We start from the raw sequence: 16,373 nt of genomic DNA, 5'->3' as shown, positions 1-16,373 counted from the left end.
GGATGGTCTGGCTCAGCGTTTGAGGGCGCAGTCTGTCACGGCAGGGAAGGCATGGCTGTGGGCACTCACAGCAGCTGGCCACAGCCACAGTCAAGGAGCAGACAGAGGTAACATTGGTGCTCAGCTCACTTTGTGTTCATCCCAGGATCCCAGCCCATGGGATGGTGCCACCAGCATTCAGGGGTGGGTCCTCCCTCTTCAATGGATGCAGCCTGGAAACTCTACCACAGACACACCCAGAGGCTTGTGTTCCTGGTGATTCCTGATCCTGTCAAGTTGGTGACACTAACCATCCCACCTGCCAGCTCTTGGATGACCAGTCTTATCGTGACCATTCTCATAGAAGTGGCACTGTGCTATCTCCTGCTTTTAATATATGCTCCCCTCAGAGCCAAGGACTCTGAGCACACCCTCTTGTATCTCCGTCCGTGACAGTGGCTCTCGGGTGTTTTAGCAGATTCTGTGTATTCCGACCCCTCTCTTTCCAGCCCCTCCTCCAACGTCTTTCATCAGAAGCGTGGTTCATCAGCTGTGCTCCCACCCAGCTTCCTCTTCCCTTCCCACAGTCTTTTCAAGAGAGTCCCATTTATCAATGTTTTCATGTTTGGTGCCACATCCAAAAATCATTTCCTGGACCCCAAAGGCTTTCTTCTTTCTTCTAGATATTTATAGAGTTTAGCTTAATGTTCTGTTCTATGTTCCATTTGGATGGATTTTTAATGTATCTTGTAAGACAGGAATGAAACACATGTGTTGTTATTCCTGTGGTGTTTATTAAGAAGACCTCTCTTAGCTGTGGACAAGGGATGAGTGCTGAGGGAGGGAGGGAGGATCAGTCTCCTTTGGGGTGTCAACACATACACACACACACACACACACACACACACACACACACACACACACACAAAGTGATAAAAATCACATTTTATAAACTAAGAAAGAGACACGATTCCTTTTCCTTCACTGAAATGCCTTTGCATCTGTTTGAAGGTGACTTTCCCATGTATGCCCCAGCTGACCTCTGAGCTCATGGCCCTGTTCAATCAATCAATCAATCATTTTTTTTTTTTTTGATTCTAGGTCAATAGCACATGGTCTTGATGACTGTGGCTCATACTGAGTCTTGAAAGGAAGTGGTTTGTTCTACCCTCTAGATTTCTTGAGTTTGAGATGTGGGCTCTGCTAGGTCTTTCCGTGGTCCTGCCTGGATTTTAGAACCAGATTGTCAGTTCTGAAAACAAGCGAACCAAAAACCAACCAAACAAAACCCTTAGCACCACATGTCTTTGGGTTTTGTTTGGGGCTGTGTTGAAAGCATGAATCAGTTTTTGAAAGAGCCAGAATCTCAAAGGCATCTAGTCCAGAAACCACAGACTGTGGCGTGTCTGGGAGGTCTCTGGATCCCTCTCAGCACTACATGAGGACTCACGGTGTCAGGCCGGGCCTGTCTTTCATCTCACAGGTTCTGGTACTGTTGAAAGTAGATTTATTTGTTATGGTTTGAGTGTGAAATGTCCCCTGCAGGCTTGAGTTATTGTGGGGCTATCGCTCATGGATTCCGGGCGGTGACTGGTCCTGAGGGCTCTCATTTTGATGGAGTCACAATTCCACAGAGGTTGGGAGGCAATGGGAACCGAAAGTAGGATCTGGTTGGAGAGAGTTGGTTGTGGCAGCATGCCCTGACAGGGTCTGTCTGTCCCCGTCTTTCTCTGGCTCCTGTCTGCCATTTGTGAGTACATCTGCTCTAGCCCATGCTCTTGCCATGATGCTCAGCCTCTCAACATGGGTGCCGACTGCATAGACCATCAGTAAAAAAATCTTTCCTCCTTTCAAATGATTGTTCTCCAGTAATTGTCACAAGACTGACACAGTAAATGTGTGTGCATGCACATTCCTGTGTGCTGTGTGTGCATGCGTGCAAGTATGTGTCTGTGCACTTGTACATGTGCACATGGAGGATAGAGGTTGATAGCAACAGCCTTCCTTACAACTGTCCGCTTTATTTATTTATTTATTTTTGCTTTTTTAAAATTAAAATTTTTTTTTTGCTTTATTTTTTTGAAGATAGTGTCTTGACTCACTGAACCTAGACTAAAGCTAACCAATTGGCTAGACTGGCTGGCCAATGTACTCCAGGGACCAACCTGTCTCTATCCTCCAACCCCAACTACCCAGAGCTAGGGTTATAGACATGTGCCCCCATCCCCAGCATTTATATGGATGCTGGGGATTGGAACTCAGGTCCTCATGCATATGCTGCAGGCACTGGCCCACTGGGTCATTTCCTCATTTTTGATTGCTCATTGCTATTGCACAGATAACAGTTGAGTTTTGTACATTGATACTGTATTTTAACACTTTAAACTTGTGTGTGTGTGTGTGTGTGTGTGTGTGTGTGTGTGTGTGTGTGTGCCTTTTTTTCTAGATAGGGTCTTATTGTGTAGCCCTGGCTGTCCTGGAACTTGCTCTGTAGACCAGGTTAGCCTCAAACTCAGGCTAGCCTCTGCCTCTCAAGTGCTGAGATTAAAGGTGTGTGCCACCACCACCTGGCAAATATATATCCTTAAAAATTTTTAATTACATTAATTAATTTATAGTGTGTGCCGTGGTGTATGTGTGGGGGTTGGAGGACAACTTTTGGGATTTGATCCTTTCTCTATGTCATGTAGGTCCCAGGAATTGCATTCAGGTCATTAGGCTTGGTGACAAGTGCCTTAACCTGCCTAAGCCATCTGGCCAGCCCCATGGTAAACATATTTTGACAAATAGCGTTTACTTTATTATTTCCAAGCCAGGTGGGTTTTTTGTTTTTTAAATTGTTTCATTCTTTTCTACTGACTGCCTAGGCCTCACTGTTCAGAGTGTAGGCAGTGAGGATACAATTCTTTGTCTTTTCTCCAGTTTTAGAGGGAAATCATTCAGCCTTACAGTGTTAAGCACTGCATCAGCTGAGGGTTTCATATTTTCTTCACTAATTTAAATGAGTTCTCATGTGTTCTTATTTAATGAGAATTTCTTCTTTTAATCAGGACTAGATATTGGATTTTGTCAAAGTGCAATTTATGCATAGTGACGTTAGATGTGACAACTTGCTACAATCTAGAATCGCCTGGGAAGAGAGTCTCAATGAAGGATTTACGTTGGGTTTGCCTGTGGGCATGGCTGTGGGGGGTTAGCTTAACTAAGTCAATTGATATGGGAAGACACAGCCCACTCTAGTTGGTACCGTTCCCTAGGCAGAGTGTCCTGAACTGTATGAATGGGGAAATGGACTGAGCATGTCAAACAAGAAAGAGAGCATGCAAGCATTTGCTTCCCTGTTTTTGACTGTGGATGTGATAAGACTAGCTGTCTGAAGTTCCTGCCTAACTTTCTCATATGGTGGAGACTATTATCTGGAATTATAAGCCAAAATAAACCTCTTTTTCTCCTAAGTGGCTTCTGTCAGGGTGTTTTTATCACAGCAACAGAAATGAAGCTAGAACATGTATCTATTGGTGAAATCATATTAATATTGATTTTGATCTGTGGAACAAAGGCCATTTAATTCTTTAAAAATCCATGTTGTTGAAATCAACTTGCCAAAATTTCACTTTGGAGTTTTGTGTCTGCGGTCATGAGTGACAATGGCTTACTGTGTTCTTCTCCCATCTCCCAGGGACCATGGTGTACAGTACGTGATGGCCAATGTCTTGGGAATAGATTCTGTCCCCTGTTATGGCTGGAAGGGGAGGTCCCCAGGACTCAGCTTTGCTTAATTGAAATGTGCAGCTCTTGATCCCTAGGCTCAACAAGGAAAAAGAGAGACCGGAGAACCTCCTTGACCCCAGTCCGCCCCAGAAGCCACTGTGTCACACGCAGTGGGCCCCTTACTGTGCATCCCTTATTTGTCATACCCTCTCTGAACTAGCACACGTGGGGACCTTGCTAACTAAAGCACACACTTCTGGCATGGTGTTCAGGCTTTCCCAACACAGGGCACGTCTCAGAGAGTCGCAGTGCCTGCCCAGGCACAGGCAACACTTCCTCCCTGGTCTTTGGCAGCTATTAGTAAAACTGCACATCTGATTTAGTGAGAAAACCTACAGGCTTATATCCAAACCTGGTGGTCAGCCTTCACTCCAGTTCACATCCTTTAGAAGAAGCTGGCTCCTTGGCCCCTTTCCCTTCCCTTCTGTATTTCTTCCTCCACTATCCCTTCCTACAGAGCTAACAGTTGCCAAGGGGTGCTGTGTAACCCACATCATGATGACAGAATGTCCTCTTATGTAGGGACAACTATTGAATCTGGAGAAGGGATGACATACATCGTGCCTATTATGAATGGCTATCCTTTGCAACTGTCGACCACCAAGCTGGATGTAGCTGGCCAAGACCTGACTTCGTATCTCCTGAAACTGCTTTCAGACAGTGGGAACTTGTTAGTGGGTGCAGGTAGGAAACAACTGTTCTCAGATACACCAACCAGTGCTGTGTATAACATCCTCCATTTTCAGTGCATGTGTGTATAGATGCACCTGTGTGTGTGCATTCAGAGGCTGAAGGACAACCTCAGGTTTCAGTTACCCACCTCTTTTGAAACAGGTCTCCTATTGGCTTGGAGCTCCCCCATGAGGGTATGTGAGATTATTCTGTTACAGAGGAGAGTTGATAAGTACCCCATAAGCAGCAAGGGCCTTGGGTCTTTCATTAAGGGCTTAGACAGGATAATATTTGACCCTTTTGTGCCCTCATCCTGGGCTATATTTTTAGTTTATACAGTGTGCATGACAGCCATTCTCAATAGGCCATTGGCCTTTTTGGTCTTAGACAAGGAGTGGAAGACTGAGCCCTAGAGCCCTAAAAAAATAGCATCAATTAGAAGGATGGCAAAAACTTGTCAGGCCAGAGTCCTTGCATGTTCCTGGCTGCCCACTCTTAGCAAGATCCATGTGTTCATCATCATCTGTCTTCCCAAATGCTGATGATTATACTCATCCTTGCAGATGAAGGAAGTGGAAGTTTAAAAAGGATAATAACAAAATAAAAAAGAAAAGAAACCACAAAAAGGAAAATAAAAAAGAATAATTAATTTGCCTAAGTATTAATTAACCAATTAGCCAAATAAATGACAGAAGTGAGATATGAACCAGAATTGTCTCACCAAAACCCAATCCAGGAAAGTGAAGGAGAGAAACATTGGGATGCAGCAGAGTTCCAGAAGCCAAGGACAGAGAAAGGAGCAGCGGATGGTACCATTTGTTGGAGGGAAGGAACAGAGGGGCCTCCAGGCTCTAGGAGGAGGATGGAGGAGACATGGTCAAGGAGGTTGGGTTAGGTCAGGAGTGGCAGCACACACATGTAATCATGGAGCTTGAAGGTGGAGGCAGGAGGATTAGGAGTTCTAGGACATCTTCAGCTACACGTATGTTAAAGGCCATCCTGGGCTACACGAGACCCTGTTTCAGAAGAAGAAGAAGAAGAAGAAGAAGAAGAAGAAGAAAGAAGAAGAAGAAGAAGAAGAAGAAGAAAGAGAAGGAGGAGGAGCAAGAGGAGAAGGAGGAGGAGGAGGGATGGGGAACTGGAATAAAAGGAAGAGGGAGGAAGGGGGAGGGGAAGAAGAACAAGAAGACAAGGAGGGGGGAGAAAACGTGGAGAGGAAGAAGGAATAAGAGGAGGAATGAAATCAGGAGGGGAGGAAGAGTTGGAGAAGGAGTTAGAGGAGGAGGAAATGGAGGAGTTGGGAAAACTGGAGGAGATGGAGGAGGGGTTGGAAGAGGAAGGAGAGCTGAAGGAGGAGGAAGTAGAGGAGGAAGAGTTAGAGGAGGGAATAGAGGAAATGAGTGAGTTGAAAGAGGAGATCCATTAAAGCATGTTATGCAAGCATGGGTGCCTGAGTTCAGGTCCTTAGCATAACCCATGTCAAAGTCAAGTGCAGTGGAGGGAGTAGTGGGAACAGGTGGATCCCTAGGAAATCATTGGTCAGCCATCCTAGTCAATCAGCTGGAGGAAAAGGAGATGGAGGAGGCTGATTCAAGTGAAAGTGGCAGTCTGCAGGCTGAAAAGAGCCGATGAGGCCTGTGGTCAGAAGGTTTCTCAGGTCTTGCCTGGCCACCCTGCGGTCCTGCAGCATGCTTATAAAATAATCACTCAGAAGCTTATATTAATTATAACTGCTCAGCCATTAGCTCAGGCTTATTACTGTCTAGCTCTTACACTTAAATTAATCTATAATTCTTATTTATATTTAGCCATGTGGCTTGGTGCCTTATCTCAGTTCTGCCTTGTCATCTTGCTTCCTGTGTCTGGCTGGCGACTCCTGACTCCTCCCTTCCTCTTCCCTTCTTTTAGTCTGCTCACCCTGCCTATAATTCCTGCCTGGCTACTGGCCAATCAGCGTTTTATTAAATCAGTGTACAAGAGCACTATTCCACAGCATTTCCCCTTTTCTGTCTAATAAAAAGGAAGGTTTTAACTTTAACATAGCAAAATTATGTATAATAGAATTGTTATCAAGCAGGAATTATAGTTATAATATCTAGTCTATTTATATTTTGCAAAATTAAAGAAAATATTCTATCTATCCTATATTTGTGAGTCTAAGGTTTCATATCTACTTTATCTTTTATCATAACCAAGGAAAATTATAGCTATAACTATTTAGTCTTCAACTACATCAGAGACCCCAGAAGGATATAATATTACCTAAGCAAACAGGAAGTACATTGTAACCAACTTCCAAAATTCTGGAAATGACAGGTGTAGGAGACCAGCCCCTACTATTATTTACCCCAGGAACTCTTGAGGATTGAGGGATGAGACTTAGTTAGAAATAAGGAGAGAGAGAAACAGAGAGAAAACATGGGATAGACTCAGGTGGGCCTGGAACCTTATCTACTGGCCCAGAGCTTTGTTCAAAAAGGCTATTTATAACAATGTCAAGGGGTGGAGCAAAAGACCTCCCCCTTGCTAGTTAGACCCTTACAAACACCTGGTACCCAGGCTCATGGTCCAATCAACCTCTTATGCAGTCCTGCTGGGTACAGCCACTAGGAAACCTAGTGGACTCCAACAGACAGGACAGTCTGCTGCCTGTCTGGACAGTCATCCAAAGTTCCTCTGTAGTGTTGGGACATCCTTCTTCAGCCTACAGGCCAAGAGTCTCTCAGTCGCTTCTCTCTGTGTCCTGTAGAATACCTGGCAGTTTCTTCTGCAAAGCAGGAACCCGAAGGACCATCTCACCTTGCAAAGTTCAGTGGTCACCTTCTTAGGGGTCCTGCACATCCAGTTTATACAACATATTATCATCAGCCTAGGCAAGAGCAGCCTCTTGTCCAAATGGCTATTTTTTTCCAAGAAGAAGAAAAACTCTATATGGAATGTCTTCAATGCCCATCTTCCTTTTTGAAGTAATTGATGCTGCCAGGAGCAGACGTGTCTCATTGTCCAGAAAAGCCTAAGTTTTTAAAACATTTTAAATGTCATATTCTGTAGGTCTTTGAAGAATTTGAAGATTACCTACCTAATTGAAATATATCTATATATGCCTAGAAATTTTAACTAACATGACTATAAGTTTGATTATCATAGATGACTAATAATCTGCATTTCTCAATTATACATTACAATTTTAAATGAGCTGCACAAATATAATATCTTAAACAAGACTAGAAATATATACAGTATAACAAAATTAACTTTAAATTTGTAATAAACTGAAATCTATGGCAATATAAAACATTTTAAACAAGTTGTTGCTCTTTAAAAGTAGATTCAATAATCTACCCTTTCATCCTATCATACCTATAATATCTCCTTTTCTTCTTTAGAAAGATATTACATTTATAATCAACCTCCTTTAAATAAAAATAAACATTTATAAACAATATTTTGAGAATTTGGGCATAGCTTCTCATACTACTTCCTGCTGGATAGGGGCACTGGCAATCAAATAGGGGTCCTGAGAAAATTAAGAATTATGATCAAATTCTGACTGGAGTAGACTGTGAAGCTGCATTGTCTGAGCCAGTTGCCTTGAAGCTGATTTTGGATGTTGATCATCTGGGCCATGGTGTCATTGGAGACCTTTCAGAGTATCCTGGTTGATCAGGACCATATTAGCCTAGAAGCAATCCACAGATTATCATCTTCTGTGGAAACAAAAGTAGAACCTCTTTTTCCAAAGCACTGTATTCTTAGACACAAATTTTGAAGTCAAGATACCATATATATATATATATATAGGTTTAACTTAGCAGCCTTTACAATCAAATGTCTTTCTGCAGTTAGAAATCCCAAAGATAACACAATCCAGATTCTCTGTGTAATATCCATCTTTACATGGATTATTTTTATATTACTTTTGCTGTCTCTTTAAAGTCTTTATTTTTTTAAACTATCTATTTCTTTATAAACTGTTTAGAGGTTCATTCCATCTGAATCTGTCTTATTGTGAATCTATTGCTTTAAACTGCAGCGTGGCTAGGACAGAAGCGGCAGCCTGGGCTGCTGACTCCGCCCATCTCAGCTTTTCAACATGGTGGGGGTACCTAGGAGAGTCCCATTTACCCTGTCAACTCTGGGATCCATGCTGCCATCAGGTAGTGTGCAGCTAGCCCATAAACCCTTTTGTCTGTATGAGTAAAGGCTAAATCCACCATGCAGCATGCTGTGCAGCTGGGAGACTATCGGGGACTAAGGGGGTCCAGCCCCTCGATAGTCCCCTCCCAGGGTCCGGGAAGAATCTACAACCAGCTGGTAATTAATCTTTGATGAGGAGAAATGAATCTATGTACACGAAACTCCTTAGTCCATATACTTTATTATTCTGTGTCAGTTACAAGCTTATATTCTGCTCTCATATTTAGGTCTTTTCTTGCCTGATTTCTCTCTACACTTGTCCGCGGTCCCCTCTGGGTTCTATCTTAATTCCTTCATCTTGTTCTGCCCCTTCTAGGTTCTCATCCATCTTGTTCCTTCCCATATCATCTTTTCTCCCATCTCTTTCTCTCACCTCATCTCGTTCTTCCTCATCTTGTTGTTCCCCATCTGGCTCATCCTCATCTTCCATCTCATTCCTCTAGTACTCTCTTCTAGCCCTTCAATCTAGTTCTTCCCCATCTCAGTTTGTTCCTCTCAAGTTCTTACCCATCTAGTTCTTCCATTCTCTTTTCTCTTCTCCGACCCTCTGCCCTGGAAGTCCCGGTATATAAAAGGAGGGTCCGAGCTAAATTGTGTAAAGCTATTACTTAACGTCCACCTCCTGGCCGGTGTCTCCTTGTGGAATTTACCTTAAGTCAGGAGACTTGTATGTGGGCTGTTATCACTGTTAGTCCTCGGAAATTGGGCGACCACCTGGGCGGTGTCTCCTTGTGGAATTTACCTTAGGTCAGGAGACTCGCCTGTGGGTGGTTATCACTGTTAGTCCTCGGAAGTTGGGCAACCACCTGGGTGGTGTCTCCTTTAGTCCTTGAAAGTGGCTAGGGGAGATATCTGATTCCAGAGAAAGCCTTTCCTGAGGCTGTTCTCCAAATGCCTGGAATGTGTATGTCTAGAGAGTGATCAGTCCACATTGTTAGCCGTTCTTAGGGAAAAGTCAATTGGGAAAACTATGAAGGCACACATGATTTTCATAACAGAAGACAGCTGATACATAACAAGCCAAGTAACACCAAAAACTCCTTGGGATTTGGCTTCCTCTGGAGGAATTCCCTGATTCCTCCAGGTAGTGACTTTGCCATAACCAGCTGAGTTCTTATGATATATTCCTGCGGCCCACAGCAGGAGACAGCTCTGTGTACCCAGGCAGGAATCTACCATGCTCTGCTCAAGCCCACACGCCATGAACCCACTGTGGCCAGGGGACATGCCACTGTACTGTGGCCCACCATGAGTGCCATGAGATAGGAAGGTGTTCTTTTTTTTTTTTTTTTTTTTTTTTGAGACAGAGTTTCTCTGTGTTGTTTTGGTGCCTGTCCTGGATCTTACTCTGTAGACCAGGCTGGCCTTGAACTCACAGAGATCCACCTGGCTCTGTCTCCCGAGTGCTGGGATTAAAGGCATGTGCCACCACTGCCTGGCTAGGAAGGTGTTCTTAACTACATTTATAATCTCTTCTTAAGCTCTCTCAGGTTTTAGGTGGAAACTCTTGCCACCACATCTGGGCACCATTTGTAGTTGGAAGGTTTCTCAGGTCCGGCCCAGCTCCACATCCCACAACCACTTATAAAGTAATCACTCAGAAGGGCAGAGTCAGGAGTCACCAGCAGCCAGACACAGAGGAAGCAAGATGACAAGGCAGAACTGAGAAAAGGTACCAAGCCATGTGGCTAAACATAGATAAGAACTATGGGTTAATTTAAGTGTAAGAGCTAGTCAGAATTAAGCCTGAGCTAATGGCTGAGCAGTTATAATTAATATAAGCTTCTGAGTGATTATTTTATAAGCAGGCCGCAGGTCTGCAGGGCTGGGCAGGACCTGAGAAAACTTCTGACCACAGAGGCCTCCAGGTAAGCAACATAGGGAAGTCCCTTTTAGTCAAAACTCAAAGACAACAGTAGATAAAACATAAAAGCCTAATCAAAAGACATATCTGGGCTTCAAACCTGTTGTCAGAAACCTAGGAAGGAAAAGGGCATCACTTGCCAGGTTTTCCAGGCAAGGGGCCTCACTGGTCATAACTAGTCCTCCAGAGGATCAGCAGGCATGGGGGGGGGGTGCAGGCAGACTTTTTTGTCCTGTCAGCCAATTCCCAAATAATCATACAGAGACATATTATTAATTATAACTGCTTAGGTAATAGCTCAGGCTTGTTACTAACTAGCTCTTATATTTTAAATTAGCCCATATTTATCTATGCTCTGCCATGTGGTGGTACCTTTTGTTTTCAACATGGCAAGTTCAGCTTGCTTCTCTCCACATCTCCTCATGACTCCTGAGACTCTGTCCTTTTTCCTCTTTGTGCTCTCTTTTTGTCTGCAAGTCCTGCCTAACCTCTATCTGTCCAGCTATTGGCCAGTCAGCTCTTTTATTAACCAGTGAGAATAATACATATTTACAGGATATAAAGATTATTGTTCCACAGCAGTGGCGGGGGTCCAGAACACCCAGGTAATAAATGTGAATTGGATTTTGTAGGCCCCACAAACATCACACATGGCAGGGTTGCATCTTAGGCGATGCTGAAGAGACCTAGCTCTGTGCCTCCTATGAAGGGAGGATTATTTCCTCATGCTGTGCCCTTCCAAAGTCTGGCCCACAGCCTGGCCAAGACCCCACTGAAGGGGTTGCATGGACACAGTGACTGTCTAGGAGTGGGACTACCTTCCTGTGCCCACTCTCATGAGTGGCACCCTACATGTCCCTGCTTCTTGGTCTTCCTTACCTTACAGCTGACCGTGAGTACATCCGGGACCTGAAAGAGAAACACTGCTATGTGGCACTGGACTATGACATGGAAATATCAAAAACCGCAACACCCTCCCACCAGAAAAAGTTCCAGTTGCCTGATGGCAAGGAGGTCAACATGGGGCAGGAGGCTTTCATGTGCTCAGAGGCACTCTTCAACACCAGCCTCATTGGTGAGTCCAGGATCAGGGGGCAGCGGGCCAATGGACACTCACATAGAATGCCATGGGAAGAAAGGTGGGAGGGTAGTACTAGGGCATTCTACTTCAGGAGTAATGCCTCCTGCTCTAATGTTTCCCTGGTACTGGCTGCCACGCACTCAGCTGCCTCCTACACTCCTGTCACTTTGCTGACTCTTTGACTCCACCCCAGAGGTCTTAGGCCAATCGCAGATGGGCTGGAGGACAACAGAGCACCACTCTCTTCAGTAGTGTGCTATTTATAACTCTCACTGTGCAGGATACTTTGAAATGGAACAGTGAAGACAGTGGAGGCAGAAGCACAAGCAATGGAAGTTTGGGAGAGCTTTAAGCATCTAAATGGCCAGAAGGCTTTTGTTTTATTATATTTGTTATTAATATTTGTTTCACTGTGTAGCTCTGGCTGTCCCAGAACTTGCTCTGTAGACTAGGCAGGCCTGGAACTCACAGAGATCACCTGCCCCTGTCTCCCGAGTGCTGGGACTACAGGTATGAGCCACTATTGCTCAGCTCTCGAGGGTTTTTAATGAGTGCTGGGTTGACCACTGTGTTAGTTGGTTTTCTTATTGCTGTGAAAAAAAAATGCCTGAAGAAAGCAGCTTAAGAAAAGAAATTTAATCATAGTTCTCAAGGAAACTGACTCAAACTTTGGCTCAAAGAGAAGAACTTTGACCCATAGTTCAAGGTTACTGTCTACCAGGTGCTCGAGGCACCTGGTCACACCCACAGGCAGGAAGTAGAAAGAGGAAGGCTGGTGCCCAGCTCGCTTTCTCCTTTCTGACCCAGGACCCCGGCCCATGGAATGGTGCCACCCACATTCAGGGTGGGTCTTCCCTCCTCAAGTAATACAGTCTAGACACTCGTCAGCTGTGCCCAGGGGCTTGTCTCCACGTGGTTCTAGATCCTTCAGGCTGACAGTATTAACTCCCAGAACCACCTTCTCTCTAGTGGTGCACACCTGTCACCTAGCACTGGAATGCAGACTCAGGAGGATGACCATGAGCTCATAGTCAGCCTGGGCTACACAGTGAGTCATGGTTTCAACAAACGGGGAAATGATGGACTATGAAATCTCTATAGCAAGGGGAAATGAGATCTCAGGGAAGACACGGAAAGCCAACATTTCCTAAGATAAAAGTCTTAAAGCCATCTTCCCCCTTCGACACAAGACCCATTGGGTTAGCTCCCTTCCCTGCTGTATAGTGCAAAGCATGCAGTTTTTCTCTGCTTTTGATTTTTAAGACAGGTGTTTGCTCTGTAGCCCAGGCTAGTCTGGAACTCATCATGTAGCCTAGGCAATCCTCCTGCCTCAAGATGTGGGATTGTAGGCATGGTAGAGCACACAGTCTGAAAGGCCTAACACATGCCAGTGAGCTGAAGTCATTAAAGTACTCTTCAGAGGCCAGGAGGATTCCAGGGAGGAGTGCAGCCTCAGGCTCCTGATGTCAGCAGAGCCCTCTTCCAGGCACACCCCAAGCCACTCAGTTATATTAGCTCTTCAACCCTTAGCCCAGGGTCACCCTGTGTAAGGAGAGAGAGGTGCTGACTGGCATGCACTGCCCCCGTCCCAGACACTCACAACATGAGCTATAGCTACATGACATACCCATCATTCAAGGCTGGTGTGGGTTGCTTACTTATACAACAAAAGGCAAGTGAAAGAGTTACTCAGCGGCGTTTCCCAAGGCTAACTGTGAGTTGGGACACTGCCCTACAGATGCCAACAAAACAGGTGATGCCAACCTCATCTGAGGCATGGGAGGTCAACTCTTGTCAGTGATGGTCCTGGAAGGCCAGGCTTGTGACCTGCTTAAAGTCCACGGGCCTTGAGGTTCTTGGTAGCACTTGGGGCCATCCAGAACCTGGGAGGTATCCCTCCTTACAATACTAAAACTGGGAACCATTGATCCCAAAGCCCTCTTGTGCATTGTCCCCCAGGGAAAAGCAACCTGGGGATCCACATTCAGGCCCAGGAGAGCATCACATCCTGCGACCGCTCCTATTGGAAGACTCTTTTTAGTCATATCATGGTGTCTGGTGGCACCGGTGCCTCCTCAGGTCTACGACTCCGGCTGCAGAGAGAGATAACAAATCTGACCTCTCCAGACCTCTGTGTGAAGGTATTGGCCTGAGCCTTACCAGGGGCCTCAGGGGTCGACCCATACGTAGTTCTAGAGTGGCTTTAGGCTCCAGTCATTGTTCTTCCCATTTGAGGATGCACCAATAGCAAAAGTGGCAGAAGCCCCTGGCATTTACATCCTTTGTGTGGAGGTGGGGTGGGGGATGGGGTGGGGGTGGGGACAGTGACAACAAGCTAAGCTAGTGTAGCAGGAGTGGTAGATGGGAAGGATCTGTAGTCTGCATGGTGGGCAGTGGCAGGCTGGGATGCTCAACACAGAGGACATGTGCTTAGAAGGCATCAAAGTGACCCCTACAGAGGGGATGGGGAGCTATGGGGGGGGGCAGGAAGAGCACATGGGCTTCTTTTGTCTTTTATATGAATTCATGTGTGTATGCATGTGGACACAGAGGCCTTGTCCAGCTTTATTCATGGGTTCTGAAGATCTGAATTCAGGTCCTCACACCTGAGCCCATCTACCCCATCTTCTGGAACAGATCTCACTATGTAGTCCTGGCCGGCCTGGAACTTGCTATGTAGACTAGCCTGTTCTAGGTCCTCCTGCCTCTGCCACTCGAGTGCTGGGATCACAAATATGTGCCACCAAGGCTTCAACATTTCCCAATTTAAAAAGTTATCTTTTCCACTGGAGAGAGATGACTGCCCACAAGTTCTTTCAGGTATGGACATTATGGGTCCCATTCAGAACTGTTCATTTTCTTTTTCAATGAATATCTTTTTAAAAGGTTTGTTTTTATTTTATGTGTACAAGTGTTTACTTCCATGTATGTGTGTGTGTGCACCATGTGCGTGCAATGCCCATGGAGGCTAGAAAAGGGTGTAGGATCTCTGAAACGAGTTACAGACAGTTGTAAGTTGCCACGTGGGTGCTGGGAACTGAATCAGGTCCTTTGTCAGCACAGCAGATGCTTTTAACCACTCAGCCATTGTTCCAACTACAAAGGAATACTGTCTAAACAAAAAATTGTAATTGCACTTGTTTTCTTGTGTCTGTATGTGTGCATGCATCACAGCATGTGTGCTGAGGTCAGAGGACAACTGGTGGAAGCCATTTTTTTTTCTTCTAGTATGTGGGTCCCAGGATTTGAACCAAGGTACAGGCTTGGTGGGTGGATCTTTATCTACTGAGGCATCTCACCAGCCGCAAGAACAGTTTTTTTAATCCTTATTTTGTGTGCATATGTGTGTGTGTGTGTGTGTGTGTGTGTGCATGTGCACACACGCTACTGCACATGTGTGGAAGTCAGAGGACCACTTGAAGGAGTCAGTTTTCTCTTTCTACCATGTGGGTCCCAGGGACTGAACAAAACTTGTCAGCCTTAGGGCAGCTGTGTTTACTGAATAGCCTTCTCATCAGTCCAGAGTGGTATTTTGATGTGGATTTTCTTCCCCTCCCTCTAGGTGGCCATCTCTCCATATGCCAAGTATGGTGCCTGGGTAGGTGCCTCCATCTTGTGCTCTCTCCCTATGTTCAAGGACATGTGGGTCACAAGTCAGGAATATAGGGAAATTGGCCCTTCCGTCATGTGTAGAAGAAACCTCTGACTGGTGGCTTTCAGGTTCCATCACCCGGGCCAACATCACCATGCCCATGCTGAGCCTCAGCCTAACTGAGCAGGCCACAGTTAGAACAAGCTTACAGCAAGGCCCCTTTTCTCCTGGAAGACAGTAAAAGTGTGTAACAGGACTGATTCTGCCTGGTGTCTGGGTGGCCCCTGTAGCATTCCAGTATAACAGGTGCTGATTCTTCCTGTGTGTTGGTCAAGATAACTCAGTGATGCTGCATAACAAGCATCCCCAGCTCCCAGTGGCACAAAGTGATTTGCCTATCACCCTGCTGCCTGCATCCTGAAGTAGGGGTGATTACCCTCACTTGAGACCTTCTGGTAAAGCAGATACCATCTTTAGCATTCACTCACTGTGAGTTTCTTAGTTCATTTTCTGTTGCTATAACAAAATATCCTATACCTGATAATTCATAAAGAACAGAGGTTTATTTAGGGCACAGGTTCAGGAATATGACACCAGCCTCTTTGAGGGTCTTGTGCCTCATTAAAATACAGTGTGGAACACTGTGGACTGAAATAGCATCATGCAAGTTTAAGTCTCTTCCTCTTCTTATCAAGCCATTAATGCCATCAAGAGGCCCCATCCTTATGACTTCATTTAATCCCAGCCACCTTCCAAAGCCTCCAAATACCATTAACATATAGATTTGGGACATCTTTAAACACCAGTGGCCGAAGTTAGGAGTCCTCTGTTGGGTCCCACTGGCAATCAGGGGACATGGTGGGTGTATATCACAATAGACACAAGTCACACAAAGCCCCACCCCAACCCCAAGAGGACAGGAAGGAGCAGAGTTAGATGGCACAGGGGCTGGAAGGGGGTTAACAGCACACACTGTGCAAGGGGTCTCAACCCTTCAGGGGATGTAGTCCTCATGAGATTGTTGTGAGGCCCATTTTATTGGGTCTGACTGTAGATGCAGGAACTGCAGCCAAGGTAGACTGGATCAAGGCTATAAAGGTCAGCATAAAGGTCAACATAAGGACTTGAAATGAGTGAGTGGGAGCACTGGGGACTGAAAACAGAAAATATAAGCTGATACATATAAGGAAGGCAACCCCAGGCTGTAAGACATGAAT

At 45.3% G+C, this 16,373-nt stretch overlaps 1 protein-coding gene across 3 annotated transcripts in view; it reads left to right on the top strand.

Moving 5' to 3' along the window:
• Window positions 1–15,887, top strand: part of LOC128125787 (uncharacterized) — a 30,748-nt gene extending 14,861 nt beyond the window's left edge. For all 3 annotated transcript variants that reach the window (XM_052763500.1, XM_052763501.1, XM_052763499.1), the window contains 4 exons: window positions 4,273–4,434; window positions 11,370–11,558; window positions 13,524–13,705; window positions 15,127–15,887. In XM_052763500.1, the coding sequence (XP_052619460.1) occupies window positions 4,273–4,434; window positions 11,370–11,558; window positions 13,524–13,705; window positions 15,127–15,270 (677 nt within the window). In that variant the 3' untranslated portion in view covers window positions 15,271–15,887. The remainder of the gene's footprint in view (window positions 1–4,272; window positions 4,435–11,369; window positions 11,559–13,523; window positions 13,706–15,126) is intronic.
• The last annotated feature ends 486 nt before the right edge of the window (window positions 15,888–16,373 follow it).

This window comes from Peromyscus californicus, unplaced genomic scaffold, assembly GCF_007827085.1.
Source record: "Peromyscus californicus insignis strain IS unplaced genomic scaffold, ASM782708v3 Scaffold_4__1_contigs__length_199733344, whole genome shotgun sequence".
NCBI lineage: Eukaryota > Metazoa > Chordata > Mammalia > Rodentia > Cricetidae > Peromyscus > Peromyscus californicus.
This window is presented reverse-complemented; position numbering and strand designations above follow the sequence as displayed.